Below are 26608 nucleotides of genomic sequence, written 5' to 3'. Positions count from 1 at the left end.
TACTGTATGTGAGATATCAGTTGTTTGTTGCATTATCACAGTTGCATTACTTGAGAGAGGAAGGGCTATGGTTTCCTGTGCACGGATAAAGTTTAGGGGACGCCATGCGAAAGACGAATGAAACGAACTGCCGTGTTGAGATAACGACAAAACTATTTCCATTGTGGAACATGATAAAGGTCTTTGGGGATACATTGTCAGTAATATCAATACAGTAAGAAGTACTATGTCATGAACAAACACCACTGGCATACTGAGGTATTAAGGAATAGTTTTTCATACACATGACATCTTCTGTATGTACTGTCCATCACAATATCCCAGAGAATATCCCCCTTTATAATGACCTCAGAAGAACTCAAGTGTCAGGTTTTGGGAACAGGTCTTTAAATTTTATTTGATTTGATATTGATTTAAACTCATAGAGCTTCAGTCTTAAAACTCAACCCCCACATCACATGTACAGTACATTTGCCATACTTTTGCCAAGGTTAAAAGAATGAGGAGACTGACAGACATTATACGGTTGCTTTCTGCCCTTTAGTGTGAAATGGATATGAACACAAACACACTGGCAACACAATCTCCAAAACCAGTAGAGGAAGAGAGGGGACAGACACACAACAACACATAAGACAAGGACCATGAACAAAAAACCAGACAAATACAGAACAAAAATGGAATAGTTAAATGTAACAACAGACCAAACAACAAACATCACCATGAACACATGACGGAACGGAACAAATATTCACTTCAAGAAGGCCTCAGCTGATTCACTTAACCTGGACAGAGAAAGAGAGAGAGAGATAAGACATGTTGTTAAGTGAAGCAGCTGGTTAAAGAGGACAATAAAACAAGGTAGACCATGAAGCTCTGATCTAAAGGACTAGTAAGGTGACTTCATGTGCTCAGTCACAGAGACAAGCATAAATGAGTAACAAACACTCATCCCACCCACCTTTGTACCCTCCGTTTCCAAAGAATCCAGTCAGTCCACCACCACCATATTTGCTTTCCTTCCCTCCTGCTCCTGAAGGAGACACACAGTCAGAGGTTTAGGTTTTGTTCGTTCAGCAGACAACAAAACAACCAAACAACAAAACAAACAAAAATGCAACGGTGTTAATGGACATCCCTGGTTAGATGTAGGAACCAGTGGAGGCTGGTGAGGGGAGGATGGTTTACAGTAATGGCTGGAATGGAGTCAATGAAATGGAATGCAACACATTTAATTCCATTCCATCCACTCCATTCCAACCAATAATCTCCCTCTCTATACTATAATTACTATAATGATCTACTCCATTCCAGCCATCACTATGGGCCGTTCTCCCCTCACCAGCCTCCACTGATAGGAACTAATATGGTTAATCTGACAGAAGAGAGCAGGACTTTCAGTCAGGGAATGTGACTATATAACTTACCGTTACTGTAGGGGGCACTCTGACCTGCACCCAGCTGTCCTTGACCATAGCCTAAGCAGTGACAAGATGAGTCGTAACAATATTTACCACAAACAGGACACACAGAGACACAAGGGACATTTACAAGACACGAACAACAGACTAACACTGAAAAATGGGTGCTCTTCCTCACCCACATGCATTCACACCATAAGCAGTTACCACACACATAATTTCCTGAGGCAAGCAGTGTAGGGGATGTGGTTGTGAGTGTGAGTTTAATCACCTGCTGGCTGTGCTCCAAAGCCCCCTCCGTTTCCTGAAACGACAAGAGACAAGTACCCACATGTAAATAGGAGGAACAACGACAAACACATTCAGACATACTACAGAAAACACACAACATCATATATAGCACATGAGCAGACGGACGCGCGGACACACAAACGCATACGTATAGTGACAGACGACACATATAGGACAAACGGACATGTACACAAAGACATGTACCATTTTTGCAAGGTGGTTTCCCACCACCAGTCGCAGGTCCATAAGACTGTGCACCCTGTTGTGCACCCTGTGGCAATCCACCGTTGCCTTTAGAGAGATAGTCAGACAGCAGAAGCAAGACAGGTTTAGAGAGAAATTACCACACAAACAAGCACATTGTACACACACAATCTCTTTCTCTTTCTCTTTCTCACACACACACACACACACACACACACACACACACACACACACACACACACACACACACACACACACACACACACACACACACACACACACACACACACACACACACACACACACACACACACACACACACACACACACACACACACACACACACTACCAGTCTCACCATATTTGCCAGAGGATTTGCCTCCATCACCACCAAGGCCCAGTTGCTGAGCACCATAAGGGAAGCTTCCATCACCTGCTGGGAGAGTTTATTACAACAAGTGTATTTAATTGTGTCTAATACTGTTACAACAAGACCTCACATAAACATTCACAACCACACACACAAACAGTTTTTTTTCTTCCTCACACATCCACACTGTATAAGCAGGGTCACAAGTCACAGCAAAGAATTGTAATACAAAGGATTCCTTGGGTCACAGTGTTCTTACCATCCAGTCCAGCAGTATTGACTGGGGCTCCATTGTAAGGAAGCTGACTGACTCCTCCCCCTGTGGAACACCACAAGGGTCGCTTATAGAGTCTCATCATCTCTCCTCCCACCCCACAGACCACATCAATGCATGGAAAACATATGACTCAATTATGGCATCAACTGTATGCAAATGTGTAAAATGACAATGATTACTGGCTTTCCTGTGACAGTGACCCTTGAGTTTTTGACAGTGACCTTTGAGTCCCTCTGTTGCTGCTTCAGTGTTCATCACTGACTTGCTTTTTTCTTTGTCTAATCCTTCTTTTCTAATCATCTCTACTTTTCACCCTTTCTCTACCTCTTTATTTTTCAGTCCTTTTTCTGCCTCTATTTTCTCTTGTTCTTCCTTTGTTCACCCTCCCCTCTCTTTAGAGTGTATTTACCCAGGCCAGTATCATGCCCCAGCCCCATAGGCTATGCAAACCCGTAGGGATCTGGGCCGTACCCGCCCAACTTCCCACCATCAGGCCATGGCCCAGCAGTTACCACAGGCTGGCCCCCATAAGGCAGAGCACCACCAGGACCAGAGCCAGCACCCCCTACAGACACACACAGGGTACTGCATGAAGGAGGAGGCATGTGAGTTAAACAGAGATGGATTACACAGATTACACAGTGCTGATCAGAGTGAGCATAGAGATTATGTCAGATGAGAAGTGAAACACAGAATGTGTGTATGATTGTGTGAAGGTAATCATAAATTTGTTTCGATATGTGTCCTTTAGAATGAAGATATATGTAGATGTCATCATCCAGATGATGTCATGAATGATGTGCTGAACATGCATATTTTGATGAGCTGGCATTTCTGAACAGATGTTTTTCAAACATAATTGTCTGGTTAAAGGGGTCGTTTATGGATTATCACATGATTATGGATTATCACATGATTATGGATGAATTGATCAGGTATGTTTCAGATGGTCATTCCTGATGGTAATTCGGAGTGTTTAGGATGAGTGATTAGGTATTACACCGTGACATGTCCAGGGAGCGTTTCATTGCTTTCGTTAGCATGCATGTTTTGGAGTGTGATGTTATTAGTGACATCAATTAGGGTGAAAGTTATTCTCCTTCCATGTGTACATCCTGCTTGTTAGCAGAGGAATAAAACAAACGATGAACTCCTGGGCGGTAACTCTGTGGTTAGATAGAGGTCCCCTAAAGTGATGAAGAAAATCCCACATAAGACAACTAGGAGATATTGACAAGACATGGTTGGCAGAACATTGGCATGGTTCAGAGTTATTTCCATATGGGAGACAATTGCTACACCTAGCGTCCACACTGTTACATTACACCTGGCGTCCACACTGTTACATTACACCTGGTGTCCACACTGTTACATTACACCTAGTGTCCACAATGTTACATTACACCTAGTGTCCACAATGTTACATTACACCTGGCATCCACACTGTTACATTACACCTGGTGTCCACACTGTTACATTACACCTCGTGTCCACACTGTTACATTACACCTAGCGTCCACACTGTTACATTACACCTAGCGTCCACACTGTTACAATACACCTGGCATCCACACTGTTACATTACACCTGGCATCCACACTGTTACATTACACCTGGTATCCACACTGTTACATTACACCTGGCATCCACACTGTTACATTACACCTGGCATCCACACTGTTACATTACACCTGGTATCCACACTGTTACATTACACCTAGCGTCCACACTGTTACATTACACCTGGTATCCACACTGTTACATTACACCTAGTGTCCACACTGTTACATTACACCTGGCATCCACACTGTTACATGACACATGGCATGTTATATGATTATGACCTGACAAAATACTTTCCTCTTACCTCTCTCAATGCAGACTTTGAATGGTTGTTATTTGTTTTTAGTAGGCCTAAGTAAGATCCTAAATTATGATGTCATAACTAGGTATGAGTTGTTATGACAGCTTATGCAAGTTTTATAATGCACTATAATGCCTTATTTGTATATATGCCTCATAGAATGTGTTACTGACCTTCCTCATCTTACTGAGAGCGAATCAAGTTCCCATAGAATAGAGTAGTTACCAGATTGAGATATTATTGAGTTATTATTTATACTGCTGGTGATTCCCTGATCCACCTCTACGCAGACAACACCATTCTGTATACATTTGGCCCTTCTTTGGACACCATGCTAACAAACCTCCAGATGAACTTCAATGCCATACAACACTCCTTCTGTGGTCTCCAACTGCTCTTAAATGCAAGCAAAACTAAATGCATGCTCTTCAACCGATCGCTGCCCGCACCAGCCCGCCTGTGCAGCATCACTACCCTGGATGGTTCTGACCTAGAATATGTGGACAAGTACAAATACCTAGGTGTCTGGTTAGACTGTAAACTTTCCTTCCAGACTCACATTAAGCATCTCCAATCCAAAATTAAATCTAGAATCAGCTTCCTATTTCGCAATGGCATTCCTTCGCTCATGCTGCCAAACATACCCTCGTAAAAAAGACTATCCTACTGATCCTTGACTTCGGCGATGTCATTTATAAAATAGCCTCCAACACTCTACTCAGCAAATTGGATGTAGTCTGTCACAGTGTCATCCGTTTTGTCACCAAAGCCCCATATACTACCCACCACTGCAACCTGTACTCTCTCTTTGGCTAGCACTCGCTTCATATTTGTCGCCAAACCCACTGGCTCCAGGTCATCTATAAGTCTTTGCTAGGTAAAGCCCGCCTTATCTCAGCTCACTGGTCACCATAGCAGCACCCACTCGTAGCACGCACTCTAGCAGGTATATTTCACTGGTCACCCCCAAAGCCAACTCCTCTTTGGCCGCCTTTCCTTCCAGTTCTCTGCTGCCAATGACTGGAACGAATTGCAAAAATCACTGAAGCTGTACATAGCCCATTTGTAAATAGCCCACCCAACTACCTCTTTCCCAGATTGTTATTTTTTCTTTTGCTCCTTTGCACCCCAGTATCTCTACTTGCACATTCATCTTCTGCACATCTATCACTCCAGTGTTCAATTGCTAAATTGTAATTATTGTGCCACGATGGCCTATTTATTTACTGACCTCCCTAATCTTACTACATTTGCACACACTGTATATAGACTTTTCTATTGTGTTATTGACTGTACGTTTGTCTATTCCATGCGCAACTCTGTGTTGTTTGTGTCACACTGCTTTGCTTTATCTTGGCCAGGTCACGGTTGTAAATGAGAACTTGTTCTCAACTGGCCACCTGGTTAAATAAAGGTGAAATCAAATAAAGAATGAGTTGTTACTGGTTTATGAATGGTTACCTCCTGCTCCCTTCCCTGCCTTGCCTCCCAGCCCAGCAGCACCATCCGCTAACACTGTTGGGTACCCAATCCCTGAAACATAATTATAATCATCAATCAATTATAATTATGTCTGTATGTGAGCGGGTCAGTTAGTTGGTCAGCCACCCACAGATGTTAGTTGGTTGGCTGTAGATGATGAGACCTACCGGCTCCATAACCATTGCCTCCAGTACTAGCACCGTAGCCATTGCCATAGCCTGTGGAGAAGAGGGGACATGTTAAAAACCTTGACAAGAAAGCAGACATTTAGTCTAAAACAAAGTCCCCAAACAACACTGCATGCAGCTTTCCAGCTCCTCTAGCTTTAGCGTGGGCTTGTTAAATGTTGTGGCAGAAGTTTTCCCCAACAGTACTTCCTGTACAGGGGATAGAAAGGTTAACAGATATGGACAGGTGCAGACAGACAGACATGACAGACAGACAGACAGACAGACAGACAGACAGACAGACAGACAGAGACACATGCCGGCGCCAAATACCTGCAGGCACTGCATTGGCCCCCCCAGCTGGGCCTCCACCTGCATGAGAACAAAAGAAGTCAAGGTCCCTTCCTGGTGGTACAGACCCTGAGGATCTGTCTTCTCTCATTTAAGATCACTTCTCAGTGACAACTTTGGTGCAGTTGTCTTCCGTCTCTAGAGGCAGCTATGTTTCACACTACTACTGTAATCCTCAGTCATTCCCAACATATCTATTGAATCTCGTATTTCATCGTTAATGCCTCAGCTCTATACTTCAGTCTACAGTGTCCTCTAACTGTAGTTATATTTTAAGGCATTTGACCTTAATAAAGGAATTTGACCTTAGCATTTGACAAGAGGAAGCATGCTGACTCACCATTCCCATAGCCGTTGCCCGCTCCAGCCCCGGGGTATGCTCCTCCAATTTGATCACCATAACCTGTGAGGACAACCAAAAAACATTAGAGCACAGCACATCATTCATAGAGAGAGTACTGTGGGATATTTCATAAAGAGAAAAGAGGAGATTGAAGAAGAGTAAAGAAGATGGCAAATGGAAATGAGAGAGAAAATGAAAGGTGGGAGAGATAATAAGAGAGCAAGAGAAACAGAGAAAGATTGAAAATTAGAACTAGAGAGCGCAAAAGTGTGATAATTAATAGTCCTTACCCGCTGATTTGCCTGCTCCACCCTGGGGGTATCCTCCTGCTCCACCCTGGGGGTATCCTCCTGCTCCACCCTGGGGATATCCTCCCTGTCCCAGATTAGCACTCCACCCTGGGGGAGATCCTCCCTGTCGAACCTGAGAGAAAAACTGATAGAAAAAATAGAAAGACAAAGATATATAAAGAGAGACCAGAGAGAGAGAGAGAGAGAGAGAGAGAGAGAGAGAGAGAGAGAGAGAGAGAGAGAGAGAGAGAGAGAGGGCAAATGGAGTGAAAGAGAAAAAAGAGAATAGAAAGAGAGAGAGAGAGAGGGAGAAGAAAGAAAGAGAGAAATAAAGAAAAAAAACATGGCGACAAAGTAAAAGACTCACCACCGCCAGCTTTGCCTGGTTTTCCTGCACCCTGGGGGTATCCACCTGCTCCACCCTGGGGGTATCCACCTGCTCCACCCTGGGGGTATCCTCCTGCTCCACCCTGGGGGTATCCACCTGCTCCACCCTGGGGGTATCCCCCTGCTCCACCCTGGGAGTATACACCTGCTCCACCCTGGGGGTATCCACCTTCTCCACCCTGTGGGTATCCACCTGCTCCACCCTGGGGGTATCCACCTGCTCCACCCTGGGGGTATCCTCCTGCTCCACCCTGGGGGTATCCGCCTGCTCCACCCTGGGGGTATTCCCCTGCTCCACCCTGGGGGTATCCTCCCTGTCCCAGACTGGCACCTGAGATAGAGAGCAAGAGCGAGAAAGAGTGAAAAATTGATTAAGATAGAAAAAATAGAAAGACAAAGATATATAAAGAGAGACAGAAATAGAAAGACAAAGATATATAAAGAGAGACAGAAATAGAAAGACAAAGATATATAAAGAGAGACAGAAATAGAAAGACAGATATATAAAGAGAGACAGAAATAGAAAGACAAAGATATATAAAGAGAGACAGAAATAGAAAGACAGATATATAAAGAGAGACAGAAATAGAAAGACAGATATATAAAGAGAGACAGAAATAGAAAGACAAAGATATATAAAGAGAGACAGAAATAGAAAGACAAAGATATATAAAGAGAGACAGAAATAGAAAGACAGATATATAAAGAGAGACAGAAATAGAAAGACAGATATATAAAGAGAGACAGAAATATAGAAAGACAGATATAAAGAAACAGAAATAGAAAGACAAAGATATATATAAAGAGAGACAGAAATAGAAAGACAGATATATAAAGAGAGACAGAAATAGAAAGACAAAGATATATAAAGAGAGACAGAAATAGAAAGACAAAGATATATAAAGAGAGACAGAAATAGAAAGACAGATATATAAAGAGAGAAATAGAAAGACAGATAATAAAAAGACAAAATAGAAAGACAGATATATAAAGAGAGACAGAAATAGAAAGACAGATATATAAAGAGAGACAGAAATAGAAAGACAGATATATAAAGAAAGAAATAGAAAGACAGATATATAAAGAGAGACAGAAATAGACAATATATAAAGACAGAAATAGAAAGACAGATATATATAAAGATAGAAAGACAGATATATAAAGAGACAGAAATAGAAAGACAGATATATAAAGAGAGACAGAAATAGAAAGACAAAGATATATAAAGAGAGACAGAAATAGAAAGACAGATATATAAAGAGAGACAGAAATAGAAAGACAGATATATAAAGAGAGACAGAAATAGAAAGACAAAGATATATAAAGAGAGACAGAAATAGAAAGACAGATATATAAAGAGAGACAGAAATAGAAAGACAAAGATATATAAAGAGAGACAGAAATAGAAAGACAAAAGATATATAAAGAAGACAGAAATAGAAAGACAGATATATAAAGAGAGACAGAAATAGAAAGACAAAGATATATAAAGAGAGACAGAAATAGAAAGACAGATATATAAAGAGAGACAGAAATAGAAAGACAAAGATATATAAAGAGAGACAGAAATAGAAAGACAAAGATATATAAAGAGAGACAGAAATAGAAAGACAGATATATAAAGAGAGACAGAAATAGAAAGACAAATATAAAGATAGAAAGACAAAGATATAAAAGAGAGACAGAAATAGAAAGACAGATATATAAAGAGAGACAGAAATAGAAAGACAGATATATAAAGAGAGACAGAAATAGAAAGACAAAGATATATAAAGAGAGACAGAAATAGAAAGACAGATATATAAAGAGAGACAGAAATAGAAAGACAAAGATATATAAAGAGAGACAGAAATAGAAAGACAAAGATATATAAAGAGAGACAGAAATAGAAAGACAAAGATATATAAAGAGAGACAGAAATAGAAAGACAAAGATATATAAAAAGAGATATATAAAGACAGAAATAGAAAGACAGATATATAAAAGAGAGACAGAAATAGAAAGACAGATATATAAAGAGAGACAGAAATAGAAAGACAAAGATATATAAAGAAATAGAAAGACAGATATATAAAGAGAGACAGAAATAGAAAGACAGATATATAAAGAGAGACAGAAATAGAAAGACAGATATATAAAGAGAGACAGAAATAGAAAGACAAAGATATATAAAGAGAGACAGAAATAGAAAGACAAAGATATATAAAGAGAGACAGAAATAGAAAGACAGATATATAAAGAGAGACAGAAATAGAAAGACAGATATATAAAGAGAGACAGAAATAGAAAGACAGATATATAAAGAGAGACAGAAATAGAAAGACAGAAATAGAAAGACAGATATATAAAGAGAGACAGAAATAGAAAGACAGATATATAAAGATATAAAGAGAGACAGAAATAGAAAGACAAAGATATATAAAGAGAGACAGAAATAGAAAGACAGATATATAAAGAGAGACAGAAATAGAAAGACAGATATATAAAGAGAGACAGAAATAGAAAGACAGATATATAAAGAGAGACAGAAATAGAAAGACAAAGATATATAAAGAGAGACAGAAATAGAAAGACAGATATATAAAGAGAGACAGAAATAGAAAGACAGATATATAAAGAGAGACAGAAATAGAAAGACAGATATATAAAGAGAGACAGAAATAGAAAGACAGATATATAAAGAGAGACAGAAAGACAGAAATAAAGACAGATATATAAAGAGAGACAGAAATAGAAAGACAAAGATATATAAAGAGAGACAGAAATAGAAAGACAAAGAAATATAAATATAAAGAGAGACAGAAATAGAAAGACAGATATATAAAGAGAGACAGAAATAGAAAGACAGATATATAAAGAGAGACAGAAATAGAAAGACAGATATATAAAGAGAGACAGAAATAGAAAGACAAAGATATATAAAGAGAGACAGAAATAGAAAGACAAAGATATATAAAGAGAGACAGAAATAGAAAGACAGATATATAAAGAGAGACAGAAATAGAAAGACAGAAATAAAAAGACAGAAATATATAAAAAGAGAGACAGAAATAGAAAGACAGATATATAAAGAGAGACAGAAATAGAAAGACAAAGATATATAAAGAGAGACAGAAATAGAAAGACAGATATATAAAGAGAGACAAATAGAAATAGAAAGACAGATATATAAAGAGACAGAAATAGAAAGACAGATATATAAAGAGACAGAAATAGAAAGACAGATATATAAAGAGAGACAGAAATAGAAAGACAGATATATAAAGAGAGACAGAAATAGAAAGACAGATATATAAAGAGAGACAGAAATAGAAAGACAGATATATAAAGAGAGACAGAAATAGAAAGACAGATATATAAAGAGAGACAGAAATAGAAAGACAAAGATATATAAAGAGAAAGACAGATATATAAAGAAATAGAAAGACAGATATATAAAGAGAGACAGAAATAGAAAGACAGATATATAAAGAGAGACAGAAATAGAAAGACAGATATATAAAGAGAGACAGAAATAGAAAGACAGATATATAAAGAGAGACAGAAATAGAAAGACAGATATATAAAGAGAGACAGAAATAGAAAGACAGATATATAAAGAGAGACAGAAATAGAAAGACAGAAATAAAGAAACAGAAATAGAAAGACAGATATATAAAGAGAGACAGAAATAGAAAGACAGATATATAAAGAGAGACAGAAATAGAAAGACAGATATATAAAGAGAGACAGAAATAGAAAGACAAAGATATATAAAGAGAGACAGAAATAGAAAGACAAAGATATATAAAGAGAGACAGAAATAGAAAGACAGATATATAAAGAGAGACAGAAATAGAAAGACAAAGATATATAAAGAGAGACAGAAATAGAAAGACAGATATATATAAAAAGAGAAATAGAAAGACAGAAATAAAGAAAGACAGATATAGAAAGACAAAGATATAAAGAGAGACAGAAATAGAAAGACAAGAGATATAAAGATATATAAGAGACAGAAATAGAAAGACAAAGATATATAAAGAGATATATAAAGAGAGACAGAAATAGAAAGACAGAAATAGAAAGACAGATATATAAAGAGAGACAGAAATAGAAAGACAGATATATAAAGAGAGACAGAAATAGAAAGACAAAGATATATAAAGAGAGACAGAAATAGAAAGACAGATATATAAAGAGAGACAGAAATAGAAAGACAAAGATATATAAAGAGAGACAGAAATAGAAAGACAGATATATAAAGAGAGACAGAAATAGAAAGACAAAGATATATAAAGAGAGACAGAAATAGAAAGACAAAGTGAAAAGCTTTGCCTGCTCCATTCTGGGGGTATCCTCCTTGTCCAAGACCTGTAGCATAGGTCCATTCATTACTCAAGGTGCATAGGTCCATTCATTACTCAAGGTGCATAGGTCCATTCATTACTCAAGGTGCATAGGTCCATTCATTACTCAAGGTGCATAGGTCCATTCATTACTCAAGGTGCATAGGTCCATTCATTACTCAAGGTGCATAGGTCCATTCATTACTCAAACGATCATCTACTTTTAAATCATTTCAATTACATCATCTAACATGCATTAGAATGTACTGTGAAGAGATAACATGGAACCTGTGGCAGGTTTAGTTTCCAATGACGTTCTTTATGCCACAGAATAGTGAGCCATTCATTGAAAGGAGAGAAGATGTTGATTAGGTTTCTGTCTGTCAGTGTCAGTTCCATTACCTGCTCCATAGCCGTTGTTTCCTGCCCCAGGGTAGCTGCCTGCTCCAGCACCGTAGCCTGTGGAATAAGTCAACAAAGCTCAGCACAAAACCCTGTGATTGACTTGAGACTGAGCGACACGATCCCTAAACTCATCGCATTGTGATTGACCCTGTTACCTGTGGAGGAAAACTCATCACATAATGCTGCTATTGGCTCCAAGCCTGCAGAGCACAACATCCATGCACATTATTTATCACTGTGATTAGGCCGTAGCCTGTGACACACAACGTCCATGCACATTACATATCACTGTGATTAGGCCGTAGCTTGTGACACTCAACATCCATGAACATTATTTATCACTGTGATTAGGCCGTAGCCTGACACACATCGTCCATGCACATTACATATCACTGTGATTAGGCCGTAGCCTGTGACACACAACGTCCATGCACATTACATATCACTGTGATTAGGCCGTAGCCTGTGACACACAACGTCCATGCACATTACATATCACTGTGATTAGGTCGTAGCCTGTGACACACAACGTCCATGCACATTACATATCACTGTGATTAGGCCGTAGCCTGTGACACACAACGTCCATGCACATTACATATCACTGTGATTAGGCCTGTGACACACAACGTCCATGCACATTACATATCACTGTGATTAGGCCGTAGCCTGTGACACTCAACATCCATGCACATTACATATCACTGTGATTAGGCCGACACTAGCCTCCATGACATTATTTATCACTGTGATCCATGCACATCGTCCATGCATTACATATCACTGTGATTAGGCCGTAGCCTGTGACACACAACGTCCATGCACATTACATATCACTGTGATTAGGCCGTAGCCTGTGACACACAACGTCCATGCACATTACATATCACTGTGATTAGGTCGTAGCCTGTGACACACAACGTCCATGCACATTACATATCACTGTGATTAGGCAGTAGCCTGTGACACACAACATCCATGCACATTACATATCACTGTGATTAGGCCGTAGCCTGTGACACTCAACATCCATGCACATTACATATCACTGTGATTAGGCCGTAGCCTGTGACACACAACGTCCATGCACATTACATATCACTGTGATTAGGTCGTAGCCTGTGACACACAACGTCCATGCACATTACATATCACTGTGATTAGGTCCCTGTGACACACAACGTCCATGCAGCCTGTGACACACAACATCCATGCACATTACATATCACTGCGATTAGGCCGTAGCTTGTGACACTCAACATCCATGCACATTATTTATCACTGTGATTAGGCCGTAGCCTGTGACACACAACATCCATGCACATTACATATCACTGCGATTAGGCCGTAGCTTGTGACACTCAACATCCATGCACATTATTTATCACTGTGATTAGGTCGTAGCCTGTGACACTCAACATCCATGCACATTACATATCACTGTGATTAGGCCGTAGCTTGTGACACTCAACATCCATGCTTACCACATAACTGTGACCAATCAAAAAGATATGTTTACACAAATCCAAGCCACAGTGAAAATAAAACAAACCTGCAACTCAGGTCAAATGTCAAGTCAACCATCCCTAAAGCAATTCATCAAAAGCTTCCAGTGTGCTTCTAGAACACAAACATAGAGCCAACAAGTCCGGTGCATCATAGAGGGTGCCTTCGGAAAGTATTTAGACCCTTTGACCTTTTCCACATTTTATTACGTTACAGACTTATTCTAAACTTGATTAAATTGTTTTTTTCCCTCCTCAATCTACACACAATACCGCACAATGACAAAGCAAAAACAGGTTTTTAGACATTTTTGCTAATTTATAAAAAATAAAAATGGAAGTATCACATATACATAAGTATTCAGAACCTTTACTCAGTACTTTGTTAAAGCACCTTTGGGAGCGATTACAGCATTGCGTTTTCTTAGGTATGATGCTACAAGCTTGGCAGACCTGCATTTGGGGAGTTTCTCCCATTCTTCCCTGCAGATCTTCTCCAACTCTGTCAGGTTTGATGGGGAGCGTTGCTGCACAACTATTTTCAGGTCTCTCCAGAGATGTTTGATCGTGTTCACGTCCAGGCTCTGGCTGGGCCGCTCAAGGACATTCAGAGACTTGTCCTGAAGCCACTCCTATGTTGTCTTGGCTGTGTGCTTAGGGCCGTTATCCTGTTGGAAGGTGAACATTTGGCCCAGTTTGAGGTCCTGAGCACTCTGGAGCAGGTTTTCATCAAGGATCTCTCTGACTTTGCTCCATTCATCTTTACCTCGATCCTGACTAGTCTCCCTGTCACTGCTGCTGAAAAACATCCCTACAGCATGATGCTGCCACCACCATGCGTCACCGTAGGGATGGTACCACGTTTCTTCCAGACGTGAAGCTTGGCATTCAGGCCAAAGAGTTCAATCTTGGTTTTATCAGACCAGAGAATCTTGTTTCTCATGGTCCGAGAGTCCTTTAGGTGCCTATTGGCAAACTCAAGTGGGCTGTCATGTGCCTTTTACTGAGGCGTGGCTTTGGTCTGGCCACCCTACTTTAAAGGCCTGATTGGCGGAGTGCTGCAGAGATGTTTGTCCTTCTGGAAGGTTCTCCCAGGCAGCTCTAGGAAGAGTCAAGGTTGTTCCAAACTTCTTCCATTTAAGAATGATCGAGGCCATTGTGTTCTTGGGGACCTTCAATGCTGCAGACATTTTTTGGTACCCTTCCCCAGATCTGTGTCTAAACACCTGTTCTCGGTTTGTCATTATTGGGTATTGTGTGTAGATTGATGAGGATTTTTTATTTATTTAATCAATTATAGAATACGGCTGTAATGTAACAAAATGTGGAAAAAGTCAAGGGGTCTGAATACTTTCCTAGGGCACTTTAGCCATTGACACAAAGTGATCGCTACAAACGACAGTTAATGGCACATGCAGGTGGATATAACACACAGACTGCTATATTGTATGGGGTTACCAGTTTTTGTTGCTTTAGCACCCTGTCCATTGGGCTCTCCCACTCCTGGACCATATCCTAGAGACCACAACAAATGTTACCCGACACTGCTACCTTCACAATATTACAGACACAAAGGAAAATAGAAAAAAGGGACAGACACAGAGGTTTACCATGGCCTTTGGCTCCCTGATCCCTGGAAACTCCAGCTCCTGGACCAAATCCTGGAGACCACTAAACAAGTTAGCTCTGAAGCTTATAATAACAGAAACAGCGTCCCTCTGTTATAGCGCTTGCAACACTAAGGGTTGTGGGTTCAATTCCAGCTGGGGCCACCCATTTATAAAATGTATGCATGCATGACTGGAAGTCGCTTTGGTTAACAGTGTCTGCTAAATGGCATATATTATTATATATTATATGTCCAGCTCAAAGGACCATGAAAAACACCACCACACAGAGAGTGGTTTAAAATAAGAAACATATCACCCTGTCTACTCCTACTGTGTCATTGTCCTAACAGGGGACCCACTTTAAATTGTACCTCTCCCTGTGTCCAACCCTCACTGGAAGGTGCTCAGACACAGTGACGTTACAATAGACTGAGAAAGAGGTTTACCATTGATTTTAGCACCATTGAGAACTCCAGCTCCTGGACCATATCCTAGAAACCACAACAAGTGTTACAACTAGAGGTCGACTGATTAATCGGAATGGCCGATTAATTTGGGCCAATTTCAAGTTTTCATAACAATCGGTAATCGGCTTTTTTGGACACCGATCACTGCCGATTACATTGCACTCCACGAGGAGACTGTGTGGCAGGCTGACTACCTGTTATGCGAGTGCAGCAAGGAGCTAAGGTAAGGTGCTAGCTTGCATTAAACTTATCTTATAAAAACAATCAAGCTTAACATAATCACTAGTTAACTACACATGGTTGATGATATTACTAGTTTATCTAGCTTGTCCTGCGTTGCATATAATTGATACGGTGCTTGTTAATTTCTCATTGAATCACAGCCTACTTCACCAAACAGGTGATTTAACAAGCGCATTCGTGAAAAAAGCACCGTCGTTGCACCAATGTGTACCTAACCAATGCCTTTCTTAAAATCAATACACAAGTATATATATATATATATATATATATATATATATTATATATATATATATTATTTTTTTTTTACCCCTTTTTCTCCCCAATTTCATGGTATCCAATTGTTGTAGTAGCTACTATCTTGTCTCATAGCTACAACTCCCGAGACGAAGGTTGAAAGTCATGCGTCCTCCGATACACAACCCAACCAAGCCGTACTGCTTCTTAACACAGTGCGCATCCAACCCGGAAGCCAGCCACACGGAAGACAGCCATGCCGGAGGAAACACCGTGCCACCTTGGCTAGCGCACACTGCGCCCAGCCCGCCACAGGAGTCACTGGTGCGCGATGAGACAAGGACACCCCTACCGACCAAGCCCTCCCTAACCCGGGTGACGCTAGGCCAATTGTGCGTCGCCCCACGGACCTCCCGGTCGCGGCCGGTTACAACAGAGCCTGGGCGCGAACCCAGGGACTCTGATGGAACAGCTGGCGCTGCAGTACAGCACCCTTAACCACTGCGCCACCCGGGAGGCTCAAGTATATATTTTAAATCTGCATATTTAGATAATATTGCCTGCTAACATTAATTTATTTTAACTAGGGAAATTGTGTCACTTCTCTTGCGTTCTGTGCAACAGAGTCAGGGTATATGCAGCAGTTTGGGTCGCCGGGCTCTTTGCGAACTGTGTGAAGACCGACTTCACTAAACGGGGGATGACTTAACAAAAGCACATTTGCAAAAAAAGCACAATTGTTGCACAAATGTACCTAATCATAAACATCAATGCCTTTCTTAAAATCTGGTGGCGTAACTTGCTCTGAGACCTTGAAGTAGTTGGTCCCCTTGCTCTGCAAGAGCTGCGGTTTTTGTGGAGCGATGGGTAACGATGCCCTAGATGGTGGCTGTTGTCGATGTGTTCCTGGTTCGAGCACAGTTAGGGGCGAGGAGAGGGACGGAAGCTATACTGTTACAATGTCAATATTAAAGTGCCTATAAGAACATCCAATAGTCAAAGGTATATGAAATACAAATGGTATAGAGAGAAATATTCCGATAATAACTACAACCTAAAACTTCTTACCTGGGAATATTGAAGACTCATGTCGTGTTCTGAGCAAGGAACTTAAACGTTAACTTTTTTACATGGCACATATTGCACTTTTACTTTCTTCTCCAACACTTGGTTTTTGCATTATTTAAACCAAATTGAATATGTTTCTTTATTTATTTGAGGCTATATTGATTTTATTGATGTATTATATAAAGTTAAAATAAAAGTGTTCATTCAGTATTGTTGTAATTATCATTATTTCAAATACAATTTTTTTAAATTGTCCGATTAATCGGTATCAGTTTTTTTGGTCCTCTAATAATCGGTATCGGCGTTGAAAAATCATGATTGGTCGACCTCTAGTTACAACCACTCATTATTCAAAACCATTTGCATTCCCACAACACACTGCTCTTTATCCTAGTAATTCAAAACATAGATTCTTAGCCATGCACCAAAAAAATATATATCACAGAGACTAGCTGACTAGCATTTGGGAGGATATCAGCAAATTTCATGTCACCAAAAATATATTTTTAAAGATAGTTCTAAATATACAGCTCCACTTCAATACAGAAAGAGACAGAGACAGACTGTGACACAGACCGGGTATCAGAGGTTTACCATTGCTTTCAGCACCACTGGGTTGCTGAACTCCTGTGCTGTATCCTAGAGACCACACTAGTGATTACTTTACACTACTTGCTCAACACAGTTTACAATTGACCATTGGAAAGCTTGGTTACATCCTTTCCAGAACAGTTATAGGCATTCAATAAGTCTGTCGGGTTAACTTTACTAGGGTAGAGGGCAGCATTCTGAATTTTGGATGAAAAGCGTGCCCAAATTAAACTGCCTGCTACTCAATCCCAGAAGATAGGATATGCATATAATTAGTAGATGTGGACAGAAAACACTCTAAAGTTTCCAAAACTGTTAAAATAATGTCTGTGAGTATAACAGAACTTATACGGCAGGTGAAAACCCGAGGAAAATCCAACCAGGAAGTATTATTATTTTGAAATGCTATTTTTCCATTGAAAGCCTATCCACCATACAAAGACTTAGGACCCAGTTCATGAGCTCTGTGTTTTCCTCTACATGTGACCAGTCTTTAGGCATTGTTTCAGGCTTTTACTCTTAAAAATGAAGGAGATACAGCACTTTCAATTAGTGGCCAGTGGAAATTTCCATTCATCATCATTTCTTGTTTCTCCTTTCCTATTGACAAAGCTTTTGTCCGGTTGAAATATTATTTATTATTTATGACAAAAACAACTGGAGGATTGATTTTAAACATCGTTTGGCATGTTTCTATTAACTTTAATTGTATTTAAAAAAAAACTTTTAGTCCTGGAATTAGTGCACGCGCCTTCTGCATTCGGATTATGGACACAACGCGCAAACAAAAAGGAGGTTTTTGCTCATAAAGAGGGACATTATCGAACAAAACAAACATTTATTGTCTAACATGGAGACCTGGGAGTGCCACCAGATGAAGATCATCAAAGGTAAGTGATTAATTTGAATGCTTTTTCTGACTTTTGTGACACATCCTCTTGTTTGGAAAATGGCTGTATGGGTTTCTGTGGCTAGGAGCTAACCTATCATAATCACAAAGTGTGCTTTCGCCGTAAAGTATTTTTTAAATCTGACTCAGAGGTTGCATTAAGGAGAAGTTGATCTATAATTCCATGCTTAACACTTGTATCGTTTATCAATATTTATGATGAGTATTTCTGTTATTTGATGTGGCTCTCAGCACTTTCACCGGATGTTTGTTTGAGACAATGCATTTCTGACCATAACGTGCCAATGTAAACTGAGATTTTTGGATATAAATATGAACTTTTTCGAAGAAAACATACATTTATTGTGTAACATGAAGTCCTATGAGTGCCATCTGATGAAGATCATCAAAGGTTAGTGATTAATTTGATCTCTATTTCTGCTTTTTGTGACTCCTCTCTTTGGCTGGAAAAATGGCTGTGTTTTTCTGTGACTAGGTACTGACCTAACATAGTACCAGAGAGGTTAAAGCGAGACTTATTCCAACATGGTCTTAACTGTAAAGCTGACAAAGACATAATTGTTGCAGTGGCAGTGCCATCCAGCATGCAGAACAATGTGCAGATCACCACTGATGAAGACCAGCCAGAGAAACAGAAACAACCCAGTAGCAGAAGTCTACCATTTTTAGCACCAAGCCCAGTAGACACTCCAGCTCCTGAACCATATCCTGAAGACCACAACTACTGATACTGAACACGGGTTACTCAACAAGCCCTGTAGACACTCCAGCTCCTGAACAATATCCTGGAGACCACAACTACTGATACTGGTTACTCAACAAGCCAAGACTTATAGTCACAGGTTCTGTAGCTTATCATACGAGAGTGACAGAGAAAGAGAGATTGAGAGACTGTAACACTCAGATAGAGCTTTACCATAGCTTTTACCACCGTTGAGGGCTCCAACTCCTGGACCATATCCTAGAGACCACAACAGCTATTACTTAACACTGGGTCAAAGCAAGTTAGTGCTGTAGAATTTATTATCAAACGTTTTGTAGGTTATGATAATGAGTGCCATCCAGTTATTTAAACACAGAGATTTAAACTGGCATTACCATTGCTAAAAATGACCAGACCATGCAAGCATAATATGCTACAAACGTTGGCATTACCACACAGCATGCACCATTCAGCTCAACCTCAATTTTGAGATAGAAAGACACACATTGAATAGGGCCGTAGACACAGACAAAGTAGCCATGGTTTACCATTGGGTTTAGCACCCTGACCATTGGGAATGCCAGCTCCTGGACCATATCCTGAAGACCACAACAACTGTTATTCAATACAAGTTAGCTCTGTAGATCTCGTCAATGACCATTGGGTTCAGTCTGAAGTCATGAAAGATACAGCAATAGAGATACAGACTCTGACATTTAGTGATGGTAACAGAGGTTTACCACTGGGTTTAGCACCACTGGATTTAGCACCACTGGGTTTAGCACCACTGGGTATAGCACCACTGGGTATAGCACCACTGGGTATAGCACCACTGGGTTTAGCACCACTGGGATTAACACCACTGGGTATAGCACCACTGGGTATAGCACCACTGGGTTTAGCACCACTGGGTATAGCACCACTGGGTATAGCACCACTGGGTATAGCACCACTGGGTTTAGCACCACTGGGTATAGCACCACTGGGTTTAGCACCACTGAGTATAGCACCACTGAGTATAGCACCACTGGGTATAGCACCACTGGGTATAGCACCACTGGGTATAGCACCACTGGGTTTAGCATCACTGGGTTTAACACCACTGGGTATAGCACCACTGGGTTTAGCACCACTGGGTTTAGCACCACTGGGTTTAGCACCACTGAGTATAGCACCACTGAGTATAGCACCACTGGGTATAGCACCACTGGGATTAGCACCACTGGGTTTATCACCACTGGGAATAGCACCACTGGGATTAGCACCACTGGGATTAGCACCACTGGGTTTAGCACCACTGGGTTTAGCACCATTGGGATTAACACCACTGGGTTTAGCACCATTGGGATTAACACCACTGGGTTTAGCACCACTGGGTTTAGCACCACTGGGTTTAGCACCATTGGGATTAACACCACTGGGTTTAGCACCATTGAGATTAGCACCACTGGGTTTAGCACCACTGGGTTTAGCACCATTGGGATTAACACCACTTGGTATAGCACCACTGGGTATAGCACCATTGGGTTTAGCACCACTGGGTTTAGCACCACTGGGTTTAGCACCACTGGGTTTAACACCACTGAGTTTAGCACCACTGGGTATAGCACCACTGGGTATAGCACCACTGTGTTTAGCACCACTGGGATTAGCACCACTGGGATTAGCACCACTGGGTATAGCACCACTGGGATTAGCACCACTGGGATTAGCACCACTGGGTATAGCACCACTGGGATTAGCACCACTGGGTATAGCACCACTGGTTATAGCACCACTGGGATTAGCACCACTGGGTATAGCACCACTGGGTATAGCACCACTGGGTATAGCACCATTAGGAACACCAGCAACTGGACCATATCCTGAAAACCACAACACTGGTTAGTAACCACCACATACCGTTTAAAGAATGCATGCCTGGGCGCTGCATAAAACTGCATCAAATGCCACAATAGCAACAATATGGAAGTTAGGCATCCAGTCAAAATGTACAGCAACAGTGTACTTAAAAATCCCTAACAGATCATAGCAGGACACCAGCTGATATTCACACACTAGACAGTGATATTTGTCAGAAGGGCAATATCATCCAGAAATACCAGCATCATGCAATACTGTACGTAGCAGACAGACGGAGTAACAACAGACAGAGTAACAACAGACAGAGAAACAACAGACAAGAGTAACAACAGACAGAGAAACAACAGACAGAGTAGCAGAGGTTTAACATGGGGTTTAGGTTTAGCACCCTGACTATTGGGCACTCCACATCCTGGGCCACTTCCTAGAGACCATTATACTGGTTATTCAACACAACCTAAAACAGGGTATTCAGCAGCTATCTGATTGTAATATATTTACTGTAACGTCATATCTTCCTGCTGTTAGAGTTTAAACTTTTGACAGAGACAGACACACAGAGATAGAGTAGCAGATGTTTACCATTGGGCTTAGCACCCTGTCCATTGGGCACTCCAGCTCCTGCACCATATCCTGAAGACCGCAACAATGACTCATTAGGTACAAAAATATATATAAACAGACCAAACACGTGACATAAAAGATAACATATTGACAAGTTGTTGAATCGGTACGTTAGTCATGGGCATGCAGTCTTAGCGACACTTGTACTGCAACTAATATGAACCATACATAGACTTCAGGAACCCAATATGACACAGCATATTGAACACCCCAGCACGCAACAAGCAGTGTTCACTATTAAACTGTGACACTCACTCTAAACGAAAGCTAAACTGAGAATGTAGCAGAGACTCTATATTTAGACCGTCAGAGTCAGGGGGATGAATTCGGATTATCATGTAAGTCAGAGTTTTGAATGAACCAAGCCGTCCTCTGTGGCGCAACACTGATACATAGAACAGACACCAGGGCACAGACACAGACAGGCTCACACACTGTGCTACAGACGGGACGACAGCCAAACACACAGTTGCCTTTAGCACCCTGTTCAATAGGTTGCTCTGCTCCACCATCACCAGTCCCTAAACAACCAGTATACATGTTATGCAATCGGTGGGTCTAATCCTGAATGCTGATTGGTTAAAAGTTAATTCCAGGCGGTGTCTATTCCACAAGTTTCCACCTGCTAAATCTATACACATTTTACCACACAGTCACATAGCTTCATTAAACACATCAACATGTTCAGCTAAGAAGTCAAGTAAATGTTAATTGAAGGTCACTTCAAGTTTTTTGTCACAACTGAATTGAATGCTTTCCCAATCTGGTGATATTACATCAAGAACTACTGATAAATCAACGCTGTTAATGTAAATGAGAACTCAATTGAGGCAGGCGTAAGTGAAGACATTGGATGACAAAGACGCTGGAGAGACAACATAGATAACATGTTAAAATAACACTTCAGGAAAACACCATATCAAATGCATTAGCATCCTCAGACAGCTGATATGCACATTCTAAAGAGAGGTTTCTATGAACACCTGGAGTTAGTCACTGATTGAGATACATTTTAAGATTTAATACATTGTAATTAGATGAAGAGCAACATTCACAAACACTTTTGGAAGGAAACCATAGACAAACAACAGGAAGATGATATGCATCCCAGTTGACAACTAACAATGAAAACAAACAATTGCAGGTGAAGAGGAGTCTCTAGCGAGCCCCAGTCCAGCTGGTATTGTAGGTCTATAGTGTTTGGCTCCCTGTCCATCTGGTATCGTAGGTCTATTGTTTTTGTCTCCCTGTCCATCTGGTATCGTAGGTCTATAGTTTTTGGCTCCCGGGCCATCTGGTATTGTAGGTCTATAGTGTTTGGCTCCCTGTCCATCTGGTAGTGGTTAGATCATTGGACTAGTAACCGGAAGGTTGCAAGATCAAATTCCCGAGCTGACAAGGTAAAAATCTGTCGTTCTGCCCCTGAACAAGGAAGTTAACCAACTGTTCCTAGGCCGTCATTGAAAATAAGAATTTGTTCTTAACTGACTTGCCTAGTTAAATAAAGGTAAAAATTAAAAATGTAAAAACATCAACAAGACTCACAAAACATCCACGTCAAACCGTAAGCCCGTTGGATATACCAGCGGCTCGAGCACTGACGCTGAAACCTTGAAAGCACTTAGTAAGTATAGAGAACCAGATCAGAGACTTAGAACCAGATCAGAGACTTAGAACCAGATCAGAGACTTAGAACCAGATCAGAGACGAAGGAAAGGCCACCAGGTGCACGTATGAAACGTTAAGTTCTAGACTAATTATTATAAAGAGATGACATGAAAACAAGGAAAGCGAGGTTTACCCTGTTTGGATGGTTTAGCACCCTGTCCAGTGGGAACTCCTCCAGCTCCTGCAGCATACCCTGGAGACCACAACAGTGCTTATTCAAAAAGATTCACCCATAAACCAACCAATAAAAAGACTGGCGTCTGAACCACAAAATGAATCTAAAATTCTATATGACAATGTGATTTGAAATATCATATTGAAAATAGAATACTTTGATCATCGTTAGGAGTCACTTTCTAGTGATTGGTCAAGAAGACTCAGGACAAACACATGATGTTAGAAAAACCCAAATCCCTGTACAAAGTTAGGAACAAAACCCACAACCACAACATGCTGACAGGGGCTGTGATCCACACATGGCAATAGATATTGGCATGGTGTCTCAATAGCATTCAAACAAAACTAGGACTGAAAATGATACCTGCACCATATGTCGACAGTATGTGAAATTACACAATCAATATCATGATTGTGGCATAATGTGTCTACATGCGACATGCACCTTTACAGAATCTGGGACAAAGACACACATAGACAGACAAACACACAGGGTAGCAGATGTTTACCATTGGGTTTAGCACCCTGTCCATTGGGCACTCCAGCTCCTGCACCATATCCTGAAGACCACAATAGTGATTACTTAACACTGGCGACTATAGGACGGACTCATGCAGATACGATGCTCTGATCCACAAACATAACCATACACAGACACACCCACTTACATACTTTACTACTAACACAATTCTAATCACACCACAACAAAATATATATGGCTGCCCATTTGAAAGAATATGGCAACTGAAAAATAAAGACAACCATTGATGGTAAGTAGATAGACACCTGTTAATGCACTGAGCAAACAACCTGCATTTACACCATGTCTGACTGAATCAGCGAAAGGCATAAATACTGATTACATTTACATTACATTTAAGTCATTTAGCAGACGCTCTTATCCAGAGCGACTTATTACACAGAAGAGATTGAAAACGGCAACACGAAGAGCAGACATGAAGAGGCACAAACTGAAAAACGCAGGTAAAAACAAACTAACATGAATGCGGACACAGACGGACACAGACGGACACCGACGGACACAGACGGACACAGACGGACACAGACGGACACAGACGGACACAGACGGACACAGACGGACACAGACGGACACAGCAGGATTGGAAAGTTTACCCGGTTTTGGTCCCTTAGATCCCTGTCCATTGGGATACCCAGCTCCAGCACCTAATGTTTGCAAAGGGGCACTGTCAATTGGAATGATCGAACTCCACATGCAGTGTATGAGGTACAGAGGCTTTGCAGCAATCAACCACTTTGCTTGTACAGATGTAGGATCTTAATTTCAGCCAGTTTGCTACGGCAGGAAAATAATCCTGCTGCGACAAGAAATGTGAATTATTATGTATGTGGATTAGAATTCATTTTTAAGAGTAAATTGACACACCTGTGCATCAATCTAAGTAACATTATAAAAAGATACCCAACAAAACCAGTCAGTTTAATTGACATTTATGTAGGGGTTAATACATTTTTCATTAGGGCAAATTAGGTCTGAAATTTCAAAATGGAAAATCTTTTTAAAACTCACATTCTTCAAATTAACGTACACTGTACAGTGTACAATATGCAGATGCTAATTTGTAAGATGCGTAATATGGAAATCCCCACTGATTTATTGATTGGGATTGACAGTTTGTTCAATGATTTAAGTGCTTGAGGTGTGAGCTGTAAAAGATATCAACACTGGCTTGTAAAATAGTAGACTATAGTATTGGCCTTCAGATGGTTCAGGCCAGCAGGGATTGGCTGCTTACCTGGTCGTGGATAGCCTCTGGCTCCAGCTCCAGCCCCGTAACCTAGCAACAAGACAAGTAGCAAGATCAAAGGACATGCAACACATAACTCTTTACATCATGTCATTTAACCACATAACCACAAACAGAAAGCTTAAATCTCCACCCCTGGAGTTATTATTATTTTATTCTAAGATCACATTCTGGTTTATTAGATGAGAACCAATCTGCACTCACAGACAACGTCACAAATTCAACTTAACTATGATTAGATCCAACAGACAGAGACAGAGGAGACGGACTTGAGGATCTTAAATATTGTGTGTTCTATACAAATAAATACCAGGTAACAGAACAAACACGTACCTGGTAACAGAACAAACACGTACCAGGTAACAGAACAAACACGTACCTGGCTGTGTGCCATATCCATTACCACCGTATCCTGACAAACACAGACAAACAGACAGATGATGTTTACTCTGCATTGTTAGTATAAACTTTGGAATAAAACATCTCTTGTCCTGAATGTCACACTCACCTCCACCTCCACGTGGTTTCCCACCCTGTGAGCCCAGTCCGGCTCCCATTCCTTGGCCATTTCCTGCTCCCAGACCAGCACCTACAATCAGACAAATGGGAAGAAGTCATATTATGTAGACATTTATTAAAATAAATGAATGAATATTTAAATCAACAAGGAAAACTGCTGCAAGAGTTAGACATTTTTGGCATATAACCATTGTGGATTTAATGTAAACCTAAGTTACTAAGACATGTAATCTTAACAAGCCTTGTTCAGAGACTGTTTGTTAAGTAAAGTAGTAGACATTACCATAGCCTCCCTGGCCTCCGTTACCATAACCTCCCCTACCCCCGGCCCCTCCTGGGCCTCTGTATCCCCCTTTGGGAAAGACAGTGGAGACATGTCACATATTGATACACACAAATAACACATTGAACAGAGTAGATAAACACAAGCTGAATCACAGAGAACAGAGAATACTTACA

General features: G+C 40.6%; 1 protein-coding gene across 1 annotated transcript; it reads right to left on the bottom strand.

The window, feature by feature from the left end:
• Positions 1-377: 377 nt before the first annotated feature.
• Positions 378-26525, bottom strand: LOC123998989. Its single transcript, XM_046304296.1, has 24 exons — positions 26433-26525; positions 26139-26219; positions 26010-26042; positions 25619-25660; positions 24978-25028; positions 24353-24403; positions 23800-23859; positions 21957-22007; positions 15296-15346; positions 15144-15200; positions 12178-12234; positions 11765-11800; positions 7428-7778; positions 7061-7162; positions 6768-6830; positions 6410-6448; positions 6077-6127; positions 2546-2605; positions 2275-2349; positions 1917-2003; positions 1693-1725; positions 1428-1478; positions 962-1033; positions 378-785 (listed from the first exon to the last, which is right to left on the bottom strand). The coding sequence occupies exons 1-23, from the start codon at positions 26523-26525 to the stop codon at positions 992-994; spliced, it is 1617 nt and encodes a 538-aa protein (XP_046160252.1). The 3' UTR covers positions 378-785; positions 962-991.
• Positions 26526-26608: the final 83 nt, after the last annotated feature.

The sequence above is a fragment of the Oncorhynchus gorbuscha genome, linkage group LG16 (genome assembly GCF_021184085.1).
Source record: "Oncorhynchus gorbuscha isolate QuinsamMale2020 ecotype Even-year linkage group LG16, OgorEven_v1.0, whole genome shotgun sequence".
NCBI lineage: Eukaryota > Metazoa > Chordata > Actinopteri > Salmoniformes > Salmonidae > Oncorhynchus > Oncorhynchus gorbuscha.
Note: the sequence above shows the minus strand (reverse complement) of the source record. Positions and strands in the feature narration are given on the sequence as shown.